We start from the raw sequence: 19,361 nt of genomic DNA on the forward strand, positions 1-19,361 counted from the left end.
GTCCGATCTGACCGATTTTTTTAACAAGTCATTTTCTGTAAACCGGACTTACACCTCAAACCGACTGGCATTTCTAACCCGAGGAATAATAGTCTGCGGTGGTATCTCTTCATCAATTAAAAAGGTAGTGCCATCTCCCTGAGCTCCAAATTTTCCACAATAATACGCTGAAACGGCAGTAACAGATAAGGCTACGAAAGATCCAACTGCAACTAACGTAATAATTAGTGGACTCCAGAAATTATTTTGTTGTTGTGTTGAGGAATCCGAATCCTCAACAGTTGTAGAATTTTCAACTGCCTCTGACTCGGTGGTTACAATAGTAGTCGTTGAGCTTCCACCTGCCTCAGAATCTTCAATAGTAGTCGTTGAGCTTCCACCTGCGTCAGGATCTACAGTAGTAGTCGTTGAGCTTCCACCTGCGTCAGGATCTACAGTAGTAGTCGTTGAGCTTCCACCTGCGTCAGGGTCTACAGTAGTAGTCGTTGAGCTTCCACCTGCGTCAGGGTCTACAGTAGTAGTCGTTGAGCTTCCACCTGCGTCAGGATCTACAGTAGTAGTCGTTGAGCTTCCACCTGCCTCAGGATCTTCAATAGTAGTCGTTGAGCTTCCACCTGCGTCAGGATCTACAGTAGTAGTCGTTGAGCTTCCACCTGCCTCAGGATCTTCAATAGTAGTCGTTGAGCTTCCACCTGCGTCAGGATCTACAGTAGTAGTCGTTGAGCTTCCACCTGCGTCAGGGTCTACAGTGGTAGTCGTTGAGCTTCCACCTGCGTCAGGGTCTACAGTGGTAGTCGTTGAGCTTCCACCTGCGTCAGGGTCTACAGTGGTAGTCGTTGAGCTTCCACCTGCGTCAGGGTCTACAGTGGTAGTCGTTGAGCTTCCACCTGCCTCAGGATCTTCAATAGTAGTCGTTGAGCTTCCACCTGCGTCAGGATCTACAGTAGTAGTCGTTGAGCTTCCACCTGCGTCAGGATCTACAGTAGTAGTCGTTGAGCTTCCACCTGCGTCAGGGTCTACAGTAGTAGTCGTTGAGCTTCCACCTGCGTCAGGGTCTACAGTAGTAGTCGTTGAGCTTCCACCTGCGTCAGGGTCTACAGTAGTAGTCGTTGAGCTTCCACCTGCGTCAGGGTCTACAGTAGTAGTCGTTGAGCTTCCACCTGCGTCAGGGTCTACAGTAGTAGTCGTTGAGCTTCCAACTGCGTCAGGGTCTACAGTAGTAGTCGTTGAGCTTCCACCTGTGTCAGGGTCTACAGTAGTAGTCGTTGAGCTTCCACCTGCGTCAGGGTCTACAGTAGTAGTCGTTGAGCTTCCACCTGCGTCAGGGTCTACAGTAGTAGTCGTAGAGCTTCCACCTGCGTCAGGGTCTACAGTAGTAGTCGTTGAGCTTCCACCTGCGTCAGGATCTACAGTAGTAGTCGTTGAGCTTCCACCTGCGTCAGGGTCTACAGTAGTAGTCGTTGAGCTTCCACCTGCGTCAGGGTCTGCAGTAGTAGTCGTTGAGCTTCCACCTGCGTCAGGGTCTACAGTAGTAGTCGTTGAGCTTCCACCTGCGTCAGGGTCTACAGTAGTAGTCGTTGAGCTTCCACCTGCGTCAGGGTCTACAGTAGTAGTCGTTGAGCTTCCACCTGCGTCAGGGTCTACAGTAGTAGTCGTTGAGCTTCCACCTGCCTCAGGGTCTACAGTAGTAGTCGTTGAGCTTCCACCTGCGTCAGGATCTACAGTAGTAGTCGTTGAGCTTCCACCTGCGTCAGGATCTACAGTAGTAGTCGTTGAGCTTCCACCTGCGTCAGGGTCTACAGTGGTAGTCGTTGAGCTTCCACTTGCCTCAGGATCTTCAATAGTAGTCGTTGAGCTTCCACCTGCGTCAGGATCTACAGTAGTAGTCGTTGAGCTTCCACCTGCGTCAGGGTCTACAGTAGTAGTCGTTGAGCTTCCACCTGCGTCAGGGTCTACAGTAGTAGTCGTTGAGCTTCCACCTGCGTCAGGGTCTACAGTAGTAGTCGTTGAGCTTCCACCTGCGTCAGGGTCTACAGTAGTAGTCGTTGAGCTTCCACCTGCGTCAGGGTCTACAGTAGTAGTCGTTGAGCTTCCACCTGCGTCAGGGTCTACAGTAGTAGTCATTGAGCTTCCACCTGCGTCAGGGTCTACAGTAGTAGTCGTTGAGCTTCCACCTGCGTCAGGGTCTACAGTAGTAGTCGTTGAGCTTCCACCTGCCTCAGGGTCTACAGTAGTAGTCGTTGAGCTTCCACCGGCGTCAGGATCTACAGTAGTAGTCGTTGAGCTTCCACCTGCGTCAGGATCTACAGTAGTAGTCGTTGAGCTTCCACCTGCGTCAGGGTCTACAGTGGTAGTCGTTGAGCTTCCACCTGCCTCAGGATCTTCAATAGTAGTCGTTGAGCTTCCACCTTCGTCAGGGTCTACAGTAGTAGTCGTTGAGCTTCCACCTGCGTCAGGATCTACAGTAGTAGTCGTTGAGCTTCCACCTGCGTCAGGGTCTACAGTGGTAGTCGTTGAGCTTCCACCTGCCTCAGGATCTTCAATAGTAGTCGTTGAGCTTCCACCTGCGTCAGGGTCTACAGTAGTAGTCGTTGTACTTCCACCTGCATCAGGGTCTACAGTAGTAGTCGTTGAGCTTCCACCTGCCTCAGGGTCTACAGTAGTAGTCGTTGAGCTTCCACCTGCGTCAGGGTCTACAGTAGTAGTCGTTGAGCTTCCACCTGCGTCAGGATCTACAGTAGTAGTCGTTGAGCTTCCACCTGCGTCAGGATCTACAGTAGTAGTCGTTGAGCTTCCACCTGCGTCAGGGTCTACAGTAGTAGTCGTTGAGCTTCCACCTGCGTCAGGGTCTACAGTAGTAGTCGTTGAGCTTCCACCTGCGTCAGGATCTACAGTAGTAGTCGTTGAGTTTCCACCTGCGTCAGGGTCTACAGTAGTAGTCGTTGAGCTTCCACCTGCGTCAGGGTCTACAGTAGTAGTCGTTGAGCTTCCACCTGCGTCAGGGTCTACAGTAGTAGTCGTTGAGCTTCCACCTGCGTCAGGGTCTGCAGTAGTAGTCGTTGAGCTTCCACCTGCGTCAGGGTCTGCAGTAGTAGTCGTTGAGCTTCCACCTGCGTCAGGATCTACAGTAGTAGTCGTTGAGCTTCCACCTGCGTCAGGGTCTACAGTAGTAGTCGTTGAGCTTCCACCTGCGTCAGGGTCTACAGTAGTAGTCGTTGAGCTTCCACCTTCGTCAGGGTCTACAGTAGTAGTCGTTGAGCTTCCACCTGCGTCAGGATCTACAGTAGTAGTCGTTGAGCTTCCACCTGCGTCAGGGTCTACAGTAGTAGTCGTTGAGCTTCCACCTGCGTCAGGGTCTACAGTAGTAGTCGTTGAGCTTCCACCTGCGTCAGGGTCTACAGTAGTAGTCGTTGAGCTTCCACCTGCGTCAGGGTCTACAGTAGTAGTCGTTGAGCTTCCACCTGCGTCAGGGTCTACAGTAGTAGTCGTTGAGCTTCCACCTGCGTCAGGATCTACAGTAGTAGTCGTTGAGCTTCCACCTGCGTCAGGGTCTACAGTAGTAGTCGTTGAGCTTCCACCTGCGTCAGGGTCTACAGTAGTAGTCGTTGAGCTTCCACCTGCGTCAGGATCTACAGTAGTAGTCGTTGAGCTTCCACCTGCGTCAGGGTCTACAGTAGTAGTCGTTGAGCTTCCACCTGCGTCAGGGTCTACAGTAGTAGTCGTTGAGCTTCCACCTGCGTCAGGGTCTACAGTAGTAGTCGTTGAGCTTCCATCTGCTTCAGGATCTGTGGTCACAGTAGTGGTTGTAGGACTTGCAGTTATCACAGAGTCATTGGGCACAGCAGAAGTTGTAGGTTTTGCAGTTGTCACAGAGTCGTTAGGCGTTGGTTGACTCGTATCCTCATATCCATTTATCGACCTTTTAAATCGAGTTTTCCAATATTTTTTACATATATCTGATTTTGGGACTAAATTGTTTGATTTCAACTCTGATTTAAGAGTTGTTATCACAAGTGGCAATTGTTTTGGTGATAGAAAACGTCTTTTTCTAGTTTTAACATATCCAGAGTATTGTAAAGAGTCTACAAGAATTATTTCTTCTTTCACGATACCACCTTTGAGATTTAACTGGAAAATAAATAAAAGGTGTGTTCAAGTTGAATATTAGGTATAAAAAATTAGTTCTGAAATTATTAAAATTATTTTCTTATATTTATGCCGTGTATACTTGCTAGTTTAACATAATACTTTCAAACTCATACCCGATGACTTTCATATAGTCTTTTAATTATATTTATTTTAATTTTATATCGTGGGTTGATTTATTTGCAACAAAGTTTATGAGTCTCTAGCACTAAAATCTGCTTACAATGCGATTGCCACAAATGTATCCATTTATATTGATTGATATAAAATCATTTTGTATTAAGTGTAAATTAAAAATTTATAACACCCCCGACAAGTGAAGGTTACAGTAAGAACTAGAACAGAAAAAAACTAAATTAAAATCGGTTCATAAGTTTAGGAGCTACGATGCCACAGACAGATACACAGATACACACGTCAAACTTATAACACCCCTCTTTTTGGGTTGGGGGTTAACAAATAGAGGGTGTTACTTTACTGTCACGTTCCATCTTACATTCTAATCGTGTTGCGATCGCAATAAAATGTTTAGTAAATACAAAAATATTAACCATCTGTTTTTTCACTTAAATGCTTTTAAACATTATATTTTGAGGTTTCTAAAAAATTCTCATACTTACGTAGCCAACGGTATCACGCTTTATATCCAGCAAAATTATATTCCACCCTTCAATATAATTTTTCCTTAACCTATTTAATTCATAATTTACTATAGCAACATTATTTTCATTAAATACAGTCACTGTTAGGCCACTGTCATTTGAAAACAATTCTAAGTACACATTCAGTTCTATAGCTCCATGAGAGAAATGTATTGGATATGACGTAGCACAACTCTTGGATATAACTTGGATGCATCTTGTATTGTTTTCGTTGAAAGGTTTAACCCCCAGTTGTTCGTACTCAGTTAAAATCCACGGGAAATCACCATCACAATAACCGTAGTCTTTATAAAAATTTGTGTCGAAAGTATATTTCAGTTTATTTACTTCTTCGGACGAGACAAGGACGCAAAGCGCAATATACAGCGTTTTGAACCACATTTCATTATAACAATTTGTTAACCTAACTTAATAATTAGTTTTTTATGTAGCCCTTTTAATACTGTGCACATTATCACTAGCACTTAACAACTGAATTACCTGATAAATGATAAAATAACGCAGCGTTCGATTTTTTGTTGAAACAGTAAACGTTTCATATCGGGAAGCTATTAAGAGAAACATAATTTGTATCAGTAGCCTGAATTAGACGATAATGTTAATGCATGATACTGAAAAAGGACCGATTTTGGCTAATTGGGATTGTAGCTATTTCTATAAGTACCTAACACCGAATGACCCAGACAAAACAGAAGATAATAAGTAACGACTCATAAAACCCAACCTATATTGGTTGATTTGTGATCTCTAATACCGGGGATGTGACTTGCAAGGTGGAAATCCGGAAGGTTTTGCAATTAGTAGATCTATAATGAAGTTACAGTTACTAGATCTGGGACGGAAAGAGGACGGAGGAAAGGGCTAAAAACTACTGACGATTGTCTGATAAGGGTTCTTTTCTTTCTAACCATTCTCTCTGAAATAAATTTGGTGTCCTAGAGTCTCTTTCGTGAGGTCTAAAAGAGTATTGATACCTCACGAAATATGTGGGGCTGGAAGCGACTTTCAAAGATAGTAAGTTAGTCTTCCGATCCAGTAATATTTAAATACTTAGTTAAAGGTATAAGAAGGGCCACATCTTCAGAAAATATAAAGGGACAATTGAGATATTAGTGGTACAGGGTTAGGTATGAGGTAAAACAACTAATAGACCTACAAAAGTAGGTTTGATGGACAGATTTATTTTATTTATTTATTTATATTTTATTTGTACCAGAAAGTTGTAACAATATAAATAAAAAGAAACGATGATTAGTGATTTAACGGCGACCCAGACAATGGCATTCGAATTTTACCGAACTTTACAATCAGACGGTGCGACCCAGAATCAAATAACGAATGAATTGAAATGAAGTAATAAATAAAGAACGAATCGTATAATATGTATGTAAAATTCAAATTCAAACTTGACCACCAAAAAAGCTAAAAGGGTTGCTCTAATCAGTATTAAGTATTATTATATTGAGCCGTGGTAGTATTAAGGTTGAAAATTTGGTCATATTTAACTTTAACGGTAATTTTCTTTAACCGTCTTGTGCAACTGGCCCGTAGATATTCCGAACTTGGCCTGAACTAATTGGGAAGTTGCGTACTTATAACGTTAATTGCATAGATATCTGGTAGGTACTTTATCTTTATCTTTGGTTCATGTTTAATAATAATATTGTGATATCAATAAGAAGATTAGATAAGTAGGTACTTAAATAAAATAGGTTAATGGCATTGCTAATTTTTGCGAAATATTTTGTCACACCTAGGTAGGTATATCCTGTTTTATTTTTGAGCTCTATAAAAATCTAGGTATTTTTTGCATGTGCTTAGATTCTTTGATGTGTTAGTCATTGACTGCAATCTCACGGTGGTAAGTGATGATGTAGTCTAAGATGAAAGCGGGCTTACCTGGAAGCGGGATGGTAGTTATGAAACCAAAGGGTGATTTCAACACGCATACGTACCATTTCGTACCAGAACTCTAAATCACTTGGCGGCAAGGCTTTGCTGGTAGGGTTGTAACTAGCCACGACCGAAGCCTCCCACCAGACTAGTCCAGAGATTTAGAAATTTTAAAATTCCAAACCTCTGCCGGGTATTGAACCCAAGACCTCCCACTAATAAGAGCACAGCGCTTACCTACCACTACACCAGGGAGATCATCAAAATTTCATTAAAAACTTCGTAATGCCATCTACAATTGATTAATTGAACTTCTGCGTTCCTTCCTGTGGAGTTTCCATTATCTTTTATATAGGTAATTTTATCAATATTGTTTGTATTGATACTGAAGCCGATTTCACTTATAATAATTTTACCTCTTGACGATAGATGGCACTGTTCACACTATCTATCTACCCTTTGAAGATAATGTAACATGATAATAATTTTGTACTTAGTAAGTATTACCAATTCCCATAGCTATTAGCATTCCATCCCGGGCTCCAATCCACGGGACATACCGTGCGTCGCATGTTGAGTCAAATAAAATCTAGGTAGAAATGCAGCGCTGCCTGTGTCTAAACCAAAGCCTGTATATGCGTCCACTGCAGGGCATTGCCTTATCGCGCCCCACCAGACACGGTCCTCCACCTTCATCCACCCTTTCCCCGCCACCTTTGTCAGTGCATCCAGTCCAGTGAGCTGGAGGTCATCTTAACTGTGCCCACCGGTTTTTGGTCTCCACTCCAGAAGAGTTTGCCCCACTGGTCAGTTCTGCGACACACATGACCTGCCCATTGCCATTTCAGCTTTGATCTGTGTTAGCTAGTGAATTAAGTGTGAAGTGAGCGTGATTACTAGTTCAATGCTTTAAAACTACAGTTTTAAGACATTGAACTAGTAATGTTTTAAGGCTTTCTTAAGACTTCGTGGTAGGTAATTATGTGGGGTTCGAGCACAAAATAGAATTTTAAAGGAGGAGCAAAAACTAAATGAAAACTGTAGCATTTGTTAAATTACCTAGGTAATGGTAGATTGTAGAGTGGTTATAAAAAATTCAGGTTCGTATAAGCACTAAAGAATAAATCAAAATTAATTCGATTTTAAATAAATATAATTTGGTATAATTATCTTCCATAAAACGTCTCTATAATTATTTATTTGCTAGCTATAAAATAAATCAAATATAGTAATAATATTTCATTTCATTGCATTTTAATTGACGTCATCGGAAATTTATTCCAGCTACCGCATTACACTATATAATCATTATATTATTCGTTAATTAGCGATATGATCTGACTATCAGTTTTATCTATCTCCATATCAAATAATCTTCCATTTTTCATCAGACAGTACCTACCTACCTACTTGCTTACCTACCTAGACGAACGCCTCCGAAAATTGTTGACGCCCCGAGAGAAAATATCTATTGACGCGGTAATATTTTATTTATTTTTCGATTTATTAAGTACTAGATGGTGCGCGCGACTTCATCTGCGTGGATTTAGGTTTTTTAAAAATTCCGTGGAAACTCTGCTTTTCCAAGGTAAAAGTTACGTTGTTAATTTCCAGGACGAAGGCCACCTTTGTACCTTTCATGTGAATTGGTTAAACCGATGAGCCTTTAAGAATCGCGTGGGAACTCTTTGATTTTCTGTGATAAATAGTATGCCCGTCCCTGGGATGTAAGCTGACTCTATACGGAATTTCATCCAAATCGGTTAAACTGTTAGACCGTGAAAAGCTAGCAGACAGACAGACAGACACATTTTCGTATTTATAATATTGAAATAGTAAATAGTAATAGTATGGAAGTATGGATAGTTCGTCAACATGGCAATCGGGGAGGGACGCCCCGCACATCCGCAGCGCGGGTGACGCGCGGGTGTGCGGGACGTCCCCCCGCCTCATATCCCGATTGCCATCTCGACCTGTCGCAAATCAAAAGTTCCAGCGGTTTCAAATAACCTATATTCACGCGGATGAAGTCACGGGTATCATCTACTAAGTACCTCTACTTACATTTGATACAGAAATGTTAATTTCTTGTACATTGTTTTAATTTAAAAGTTGAATGTCCACTTTTATCTTCCTAATTTTTGCGATTTGTTACACAATAATAATCAGTAATAAACATAAATAATTACTTATCCAATTAACAAATAAATATTAATGTAAGTAAGGCTAAGTGTCCACTAACCATAAAGCTTTCAGAAGTTAACTCTGGCGAGTCATATTTTGCACGCCACTTGCACTGTGTATAATACTAATGAGTAAACACTCGCAGCATGTCCACTTCTGAAACTTTTGCGTACTAAAACTTGCAGAATATTGTCGTATTAATCTCTCAATTCTAGGGTTGAGATTTAAACAAGCGCACTTTGACTGACGCTGTTAAAATGAGACAACGTTATACCGCTGGCATGAATTTCTCTTGTTTTAACTGAAACTTAAGTCTGTAAGTCTCTTTTTTGGGAGCAAGACAGCAAGACATATAATATGTATCTCCGTCTCCATATAAATCTGTCTCATTGTAACTATCGATATATGTATTTCACCTTCAGACGCCGAGCTCAGACCCTATAATTTATTTAAAATTCAAGTCACAGTCTAAAGTGTAAACAAAAAATATTTTTTTGTGCCCAAAGTGTCGGTGGCTAGAGTGCCAGATAAGGAGTATTAAATAAAATGTGCTATAATTTAAATAATTTGTTTTGTTTACATAACATCTAATACGATTAAAGAGGCCTGCTGCAGTGTCCTTTGCCTTGGCGTTATCATGTTTTGGATTAATTGGATTAACATAAGAATTCATGAAGGCAAATTAATTCGGTAATGTCTACATTTTGATATACTCGTACCTACACGATTTCCCGGAATCTTGTGATATAACCGACCAAGTACGGTTAGACTTGCGTATCGAAGGTTCCGTAGGTATCTTGGAAGGATCATCATAATCATCATCCCAATCCATCGCTGCGCCGGTCCGCTACTGCTGAGCGCGGGTCTCCAATTTCTTCTCAGAATAAGAATAGTTTAAAGCAAAGCCATCCGCTGACTGTGCAGATTGGCAGACTTCACACATAATTTGAGAAAATTATGGAGAATTCTCAGGCATGCGGGTTTCCTCATCATGTTTCCTTTCACGGTTAAAACAAGTGATATATTTAATTGCTTACAAGTTACAAGTTACAGCACCAAAAATCCGAAAAGTTAGGGATGGTGCTTGGTATGGAACTGTGGACTCTTCGAATGGTAGGCCGATGTTTTGAAGGCTATGTTTATTTTAAGGCTGATTCACACCAAACCACTAACACACCGGGTTAAGCATACGTCCACGCTTTATGCAAGCGGTGTGCCATGTTTCATACAGTTCCATACATTACAACGCAATGGTACGCGCTGTGCTTACGCTTACGCAACGCTTACGCAGCCTATGTCAACGAGCTAGGTATTAGGAGGCCGACGTTTTGACGTCTAAGTTTATTTTAGAGCTTTTATGAACATGTGTGTGTCAATACCCAATTTGGCTGCACTAGGTATACCTATTAGTGATATTTATATTTTAATGTTTAAAGTTCAAACTATCGTGAGTGATTCCCATTTTACGTAGGCATAGAATGTACGCTATACTCATGTATTTAGTCGATGTAAGCCGGTTAGTAAGATATATTTATATTATAACAAAACAACAAATTATAAAGAGGCTCCCTCGGGCTTTTTAGTTATAGTTTTAGCTATAGAATTAGTTGTTAATCTAGAAATAAGTACCTACTAACATTGTTTAAGTGATTTGTCACACTAACACAATTATGGGTCTAATGGCCTGAAATAAAAGTTAATTTATTTTACTTTATTTTATTTTATAAAAAAGAAAAAGACAAAAAACAGGCCAATGATGATGTAATCTTTATTGTTATTATTAAATTTGATGAATTCTTTGTCAGCGTTTATCTTGCGTCCAATATTCAAATCTAATCACGATAGTAATAAGATTGTTAATCGATAGGCAATAATCATCTCGGATAAAATCAATTTTTAATTTTGAAAATATACTTAGGCATGTTCAAAATAATTTTGCCCGATTTTTACACTAAAGATATAATTATGTAACCTAATAATCATACAATAATATTTATTATTTATATAACAAGTGTATTCAAAATTTATAACACCCCCGACAAGTGAAGGTTACAGTAACTAGAAAAGAGCTGATAACTTTCAAACGGCTGAACCGATTTTCTTGGATTATAGCTATGAACAAGCCCCCTTTCAAACAAAAAAAAACTAAATTAAAATCGGTTCATTAGTTTAGGAGCTACGATGCCACAGACAGATACACAGATACACACGTCAAACTAATAGCACCCCTCTTTTTGGTGCCTAAATCAAAATGAGCTAAGCATCTAAGATCAGTTTTTATACAATCCACATAGCTACTATGTCATTTGCCTGGTTTGGTTGCACTATTTGTAGTAGGCGACAGGTTGAGATGACAATCAGGGTATGAGGCGGAGGGACGACCCTCACATCGGCACGTCACCCGTGCTATCCCGCACCGGGTTAGCGCGGGGGCTGTGCGGGTGTGCGGGGCGTCCCCACCCCGATTGCCATCTCGACATGTCGCGAACTATACTTGTTTTACGCATGACTCTATTACAACTAACTGAACTAACATTTTGTTACATTTTTAACCCCCGACCCAAAAAGAGGGGTGTTATAAGTTTGACGTGTTTATCTGTGTATCTGTGTATCTGTCTGTGGCATCGTAGCGCCTAAACGAATGAACCGATTTTAATTTAGTTTTTTTTTATTTGAAAGGTGGCTTGATCGAGAGTGTTCTTAGCCATAATCCAAGAAAATCGGTTCAGCCGTTTGAAAGTTATCAGCTATTTTCTAGTTACTGTAACCTTCACTAGTCGGGGTGTTATAAATTTTTAATTTACACTTGTTATGTCCAAATAAACAGCGAGGTTCTAATTGCAAAATGTGTTGCGACTTGTCAAAAAATATTTTTATTGAATGCGTAATATTTAGTTCAACATAATGTTCCTATTATCTTAATCGCTGGATTTTCCTAGAATCGTAAGTCTTCAATGATAGTGATTATTCTATTGGCCGATCTATCGCAATAGCAGCTGCTATAATATTATAACGTCAATGACGTCATTGAAACGTTTTACTACAGGCTGTTTTTTGAAAAAACTAAGCGTTTCCTGGCAGTAATCGTTATGGGACTATCACTATAGTATACCAATAGCATAATCACATTGTCCTAGGAAACCTGAGTCCTTCCCCTATACATATTAATAAGAATTAAATGTTTTATTAATAATTTTACTATTTTAATATTATGTACAGTATAAAAAACTTACAACACTAAAAGTCTAACTAAAATGTAATGAGTATTTGTCCTCTAAAATATAGATTCTAATATTATTTCACTATACTAACTTAACATTTACTTCAGTGTTTTTACAATTTATATACATACTTAGACTAAAATATTTGTACTTAAATTCTTGTAAAATAATCACACTATTTTTGCGGACTACGTACTAAAATAAATACTAAAAATAAATGGTTACATATAATTTAAGCAGATCATTCTATTCTAATAAAGGACGCTAACCTATTGATTGTATTTGAATTAGTCCAAATTTTAGAAACCCTTGGTATATGAAATGTTTTAGGAGGCTCTTCAAAATAAGGCAGAATTATTTGGGACTCCCTGGTACTTTTTCTTTTACCAATATAATACCAGACAACAGCAGTAATAGCTACAATTATTAGTATTAAAAGTACCAACATAATTATAGTATATGCGTTCCAAAATCTGTACCTTGGTCTTCGAGGAGGACTTGTCGTAGTGATTTCTGGATTGGTTCCATCAGTATTCTCCTCGGTTGTTGGTGTATAGGTTTGGTCAGTTGTGCCTAGGCCAATATCTTCAGCAGTTGAAATTGATTCACTCTGTCCAACTGTAGTAGTTTCTGGGTGTACCGTGATTTGTGTTACGTCTTTCGTAGAAGTAGAATACGTTGTAGTTGTATCTGAGCTTGAACTTGTAGTCGTATATGACGTCATTACAGTAGTAAAATACGTCGTAGTTGTGTCTGTCGAACTAGAATCAGTTTTAGTCGTATATGACGTCATTACAGTAGTAGACTCGGTATGCTCTTCCGGATCTTTTGTTGGATTACTTGGAGCAGTACTAGCAGTCTCAGGAGTAGTTGTTGATTCTGGTGTCATCTTAGTTGTTTCCAGAGTAATGGGATTTAAGGTTTCTGTGGTAGGTTCAGTACTTTCAGAAGATAAAGTGGTATCGATACTTTCTGAAGTAGTCGTGGTTTGTTCTGAACTTATAGTAGTAGTTGTGTCTATTTCAGGAGTATTTGATACTGTAGTAGGATTTGAATTTGTTACTAGTTCTGTTGAAGTTGGTGGTTCTATTGTGGATTGAGAAGTCATAGCTTCTGTCGTTAAGGTAATGGGATCAATAGTTACTGTACTAGAGTCTTCAGGAGAAGTGGATTCTGATGTAGCTGTTGTATCAGTAGGGAAAGTCTTGTCTGTAGTTTCAGGGTCTCCCGTTTGTGTTGTCATAACAGGATCAGTTTGAGTTTCTCGGGTTGTATAATCAGTGCCACCAGATTCTGTAGTTGGAACTGAATTCGTTTCTTGAGATTGTTCTGTTGTGGTACTTGTGGAGATAATTTCTGGAGTAATTGTAGTTGTAACTGTTGTATAAGGAGATGAAGGCTCAGTGGTCTCCTTTTCCGTTGATATCTCATCAGTTTGTGTTACTTGCGTTGTTGTGGTGGCAACTTTTTCGTATATAATACACTCTTCTTCGTCTAAAGTAGGTGATATATATCGAAACGAGTCAACCAATACTATTGAATCACGCGCAGCCATTCCAAGCAGGGTAATCTGTGAATGAAAAACAATGCTTTCCATAAAGTAAATTTCCTTTTTTACACTAATATTATAAAGAGGTAAATTTTGTGAATTTCGATGTTTATGGTAGTCTCCGGAACTAATGACCCGATTCTGAAAATTCTTGAATAGCTACATTATCTTTAAGTGATAAAGGCTCTATAGCCTTTACGTTAACCAAGTCATGGGAAAAGATTGTTGCAGCCATTTGAAATGTAATAATAAATGTTTTCAAACAGAATATTAAACAAAGTTATCTAAAATCCTAAACCTTAATCAATGCAAAGGTTATGCAAATGTTTCATGTGTTTATCTTTTCAACCACGTCAGGTAATAACGATTAATCTTAAGGTCTTAACAAGTCATACATTTTATCATAGTTGTTGCATGATTTGATATTATTATCCTTTATTTAGAACACATCATATATACATATTTACAACACATTTTAATTTTAATCAAACTTTCGCTTTATCCGGATCTTGGCGACTCCAAAAATGATAATTTTTAATATTTTCTTCAAGGGTGACGCGATGAAATCTCTTGTGTAATAGAATAAAATGACTAGTGTATAGTAGATTTGTTAATCACTTACATTTCATCCGTATTTTAGTATTTTCTTATAATTTTAATTCTTTTTACTTCTATGTTTTATGTTACGTAATTATTATTAGTTAAATAGTAGTTGTAGTTCTTAAAAAACTTGAATATCTTTTATTGCTCTTGTAAACTACTTTGTACATTTACTTTGATCTATTAGGTCAATGTAATGACATACTGTTTTGTTTGAATTTTAATAGAATTAAGAGAACTTACATAGCCATTAAAAGTTCCAAAACCGGTTAGGGATAACCTGACAGTCCTCCATCCACTGATGAAATTATCATCCGAGGCAATAACCCAAGCGTTTCCAACTACTACGTCCTGCCCGTTAGGGACTATTTGGTTTGCAAGAACCGTCACTTGATCTGTAGCCGAGGTAGGTTCCATAAACAGGTTAACTTCTAACACACCTGTTGCAGCCATTTGAAACGTAAAAGATGACGCACAACTCAAGGTATCACTTGGATATACAAACTTCGCTGAGTCCGGATCAGGGCTGTCTATTGACAGGTCTTCGTATCTCCCAATATTCCACATATCTATACCTAAGCACACACCGATTTCATTACTGAACGAACTATTAAAATCCTTTTCAAAATCGAAAGTGACACAATCCTCACAAATAACACTAGAACAAAACAGCAAAATTAATAGAACACGATAGTCCGTCATTTTTAATCGTATCTATTTATATCATTAGCGAATGTAATAGTTCAAGTGACACCTCTAATTGCTATGATAAATGCCGAATTTCTATGATTGTCAACATATTTATAACGCTGGATCCATACTGTGCGATTGGGACGTAAGTAAGCGATAATGAAACAAAATATTGCACCGTGTATCTCTTTTTGTGAGATAGGATTGAGCTCTGCATTTTAATTAAGCCAATTATCATCATTATCTGGACTGAATTATCCAACACTAAAAATAAAATGAACTATCTTATTTTACTCAATAGCTTTGGATTGAGCACTAGCACGACCCATTTAAGTACCACATGAAATGCAATATTCCTTAAAACACGTATTAACGCATGTGTTTCCAATAGTTAATACTATTATAGAATGTATGGTAATAGAAGTTCATTATTGGACGTAGATTTTAGATCCTACGTCTTCTTGATCCATACATTTCCCTTCGATTTCTTGAGATCATTCGTTCTATCTTATTGAGGCCGTCTTATACTGCGCTTACCAAGTCCAGTGTCCACATTAAACACATTCATCTGTCCCATTGACTGTTGATTCTATGCCAGACATGATCAGTGTCACTTCAACTTGCGAACCCTTTGAGCTATGTCGGTCGTTATACTTAGTTATTTCAATTCATTTCCAAAGATCATTAGTAAAGTATCAATCTTCTGTTTGGCTATGATTTGGTTATGGGTAAAATCGTTGCCAGACGGTACCTACCCTCTCTTTCTACAAGTTTTGGGAAATGTGCAGTGTTTATCCATATTTTGCTATCTAGAATTTTCTGTAAATTCTGAAGATTATCTGATAAATTCATACTCGAATAGAATGATTCTGAGGTAATCGCCATAAACTTTAAAAATATGGGCATTCTGATTGCGGCTTTACATTGTTGCTGATATAACTACAATAACATCACAATTATCGAGGATAAGATACTGATTGGTTACAAAAGTTTATGGGTGGAGTCAAAACAGAGTACAAGTTACCCTAATTTATGGAATAATAATTAATGGTTAACTACAACCAAAGATGTGAAAATATTGTTTTAGATTTTGTCATGAAAATACATTATGTTATATATTATATTAAGTAAATTACAATTTAATACATTTAAAGAAATTTTATGATTTAAAGCTTGTTATTTTATTTTTTGCAAAAAGGTATTTTGAAATTGTTGTACTTACTAAAGAAATCAAGATACTTCAATAAAAAAGAAATTTCAAAAATGTTTCATGTTTTCATTTTCAGTTGTTTCCTTAATCCTAAGCTTGTCTGGCTTTGGGTCACTAGTCACCACTAAGCGATAAGACCGCCTTTTGCATTCTACATTATTGTTTTCTTTATACCTGTATTTTGTGCCATATGATGTGGTATACTAATAAAGAGTATAACAATAACTTTTTTGGACGAGAAAGGAAAAATGTAAGTATTTTCAGGCCGTTTATACTTTGAAAAATAGAATGCCTTTTACCAAGACAGATATTATAAGAATTGATCTGATTTAGAAACATCACGCATAGAGACAACCTATCATCTAAAAAAGTCGATATAATATGTCTGGAAAGTTTATAAATTTAAATAAGTCTAACTTTGTCCTTTTAGCACAACAGTAGGCCAACATTCAATAAGAATTGATGAAGATGGTTATCCTAGGTCATTTCGTGACTCTGAATCAAAATTTTCATTCTTTTCTTTTTTCGAGATAGGTCTCTACATAATGCTAAAGTTGTGATAATATTTAGCAAGTAATAAGTATTCTATTTTCTGAATTCTAGTTGGGATCCATACCGGCGACTTTTTGTTGCACTGTACCAAAGAGGTCACCAATATTGTTAGATAACGAATTTTATCGTCAAATCTTTGAAGATCATGGCCTTATCTTATTATTAGGAGCTATAGATAGCACATCAAAGTCGATTACCTCCCAGATTGTAATCAATCTGATGAGATAGTCGAGCAATTGATATGTTATCGATGTGATAATTATGATCACAATCTTAAGTGGCCAATACCGTCACATTCGTTCAAACACAATGATTGATCATCAAGCGGTTTTCTCTTTTATAGCAGACACCAGTTGAACTAGTTTTGCTTGAATTTTTGCCAGGTTCTAAGACACGCGCGTGTGCTTTCATAGTCTGGCTCTAAAAATAACCTAGTAAGAAAGGTACTTACCCTTTTGATAATTATTAACAGAAGCCGTGTATTATAGATTCTTATTTAAATCAACAATGCAATGTAGGTTGGTTACACTTAGGTAGAGGTAAGTATTATACATATAAAAATCCAACCACTGCTCTTTTAAGAACTTTCATAAACCACGGTCTTGCACTGCCTGAAACCAGCGGCTTCCTGCAACCCGCTTGATGTCATCTGCCCTAGTGGATGATCTGCCAACGGCCAACGCCTACAGGTTGTTCAATCTACGTTCCCATTGCCATTTCCTGTCATAGGTACAGAATGTTTATATTCTTACCTTTTGTGTTTACAGCAATAAAACCCTTTGTCGGTTTCCTATGATTCAATCTATCAATCGTTGTAAAATATAAATTGCTGCGATTTATTGTCATCATTTAAAATTACTATCGACTGTAAACTAATCTTTATTTTAGGTTATAAAATATGAAGTCACAATAACATACGAAATTACTTCCTCATCTATTGGCATAGTGAAGAAATGGCTACTTCCTGAATTCCTGATCCATTGGCATAGTTCCAAAATGGCTTGGCTTATCGAGTGCAAAAAAGTCTAGGATCTGATCTCTGTGCATTCTATTCTTTCTATTGGGATTCTGGATGGCAGAGAAATCTTTTTGCGTGAATAAATTTTGTCTGTCATCTACGAAGGTGACGACGTAAATCCCAAATCACTGATATGAATCACGTTGTCTATTGATGAGAGTCGAGAACCGGAGTTCAAAATTATTTACTGCTCGAACAACCGCCAATCAAAAAGAATATTTATTTATTTATTACCTCTAAATGGGGGTAAAGTCGTGGTTATAAATATAACAATGCCATCTACATTTAGTATCACGAACTAAACAGTAAAGCATGTTATCGATACAAAAGATAACTTTTAATCATCGATTGTTCAACTTTATTATAGTTCCAATGAGAAACTGCAGATAGCACTTTAGATATTAATGCAAACTGAAAGTTTTTAATGTCAACTTATTTACTCTGAATAGTAATAGCTATTGTGTTTTGGCTCTGAATATGTGGTTAGGTATTTCTAACATAAGGCCAGCATAGGGCTTATTGAGATTGAGTTGATTTCCTCCAAATCCCAAGGTTTTCATTCACCATTTTTTTGAATTTTTGTTGAGTAAGTATCATGAGAAATCACTTACCTGTCCACAATTTAATAAATTTAGTCCTCTTCATTTATAATTATAAGTATGTAATGATAAATTGGTAATTAAAGCAATGTACTAAGAAAATTTAAGATCGAAAGATAAAATTCTTAAGAGTATTTATCATTTCTTTGAAACGAATTCTTGACGTCCCAAAATATAATTTAGTACTGATTAGGGGTATTTTATCAGATATCAGAAATATAAAAATTCTTGGTTTATCGCTAAAACCTTCGCTTACTCATTGAAATCAACCAATTATTATCATTGCTTTTATATTTTTTATAAAAATAATTTTGGGTATTCTTAACTTTGAACAGTAAGTACGATAATAACAAATGCATAGATTTGAGATTAGTAAGTGATTTCATAAAATCCAAATACAATCAAAGTCGTAACAACAAGCAATAAAAATGACGGGATACAAATAACACAACTGATGGTGACGAAACATGACGCAAGTTCGGCAAAATAAAAGATAGCAGTAAATCTCATAGGCTTTCCTTATTTTTTTTTGTGGAATTTATTATAAAAATAAGATCATCGTTTGATATGACAATATATATCATTTATCACTAAATATCAATAATTATTACGGAAAAGAACTTAACATTAATATAATACAAATTATTATCAATATAAGCTAATAAATAACGATAGCCTTACAAAATTTTATTTCCTACTAGATGGCCTTAATATCTACGTTAAAATAAGATCTATTTACATACTATTTACAAATTAAAAATACTTATTAGTTGTCATCATTACAGAATTATACTACAAGTGCAGAGTATTATTTAATATTTAAAATTGGGGTTCTCTTCAATTCTAAATGAAAGTGTAGTAAAATACAAATTAATAATAATACTTATACTAATGGCGTCAAATATTTTTAATCATCTGTATTAATAAATCATTTGAGATTATAGATCATTTTAATCTCAAGCTATTTATTTGTAATTCTATTTAAAGTTACTCTTAAATGAGATACATGTCACATTAGATGTAAGTTCTTACAAGTT

At 37.5% G+C, this 19,361-nt stretch overlaps 2 protein-coding genes across 2 annotated transcripts; both read right to left on the reverse strand.

The window, feature by feature from the left end:
• Positions 1 to 5,375, reverse strand: LOC123874612. Its single transcript, XM_045920102.1, has 3 exons — positions 4,767 to 5,375; positions 3,768 to 4,128; positions 1 to 380 (listed from the first exon to the last, which is right to left on the reverse strand). Exons 1-3 carry the CDS (start codon positions 5,187 to 5,189, stop codon positions 49 to 51), a joined length of 1,116 nt encoding a protein of 371 aa, XP_045776058.1. The 5' UTR covers positions 5,190 to 5,375; the 3' UTR covers positions 1 to 48.
• Positions 5,376 to 12,128: 6,753 nt separating this feature from the next.
• LOC123874351 (mucin-5AC-like) lies at positions 12,129 to 15,076 on the reverse strand. Its single transcript, XM_045919625.1, has 2 exons — positions 14,499 to 15,076; positions 12,129 to 13,676 (listed from the first exon to the last, which is right to left on the reverse strand). Exons 1-2 carry the CDS (start codon positions 14,955 to 14,957, stop codon positions 12,348 to 12,350), a joined length of 1,788 nt encoding a protein of 595 aa, XP_045775581.1. The 5' UTR covers positions 14,958 to 15,076; the 3' UTR covers positions 12,129 to 12,347.
• Positions 15,077 to 19,361: the final 4,285 nt, after the last annotated feature.

This window comes from Maniola jurtina, chromosome 18 (assembly GCF_905333055.1).
Source record: "Maniola jurtina chromosome 18, ilManJurt1.1, whole genome shotgun sequence".
NCBI lineage: Eukaryota > Metazoa > Arthropoda > Insecta > Lepidoptera > Nymphalidae > Maniola > Maniola jurtina.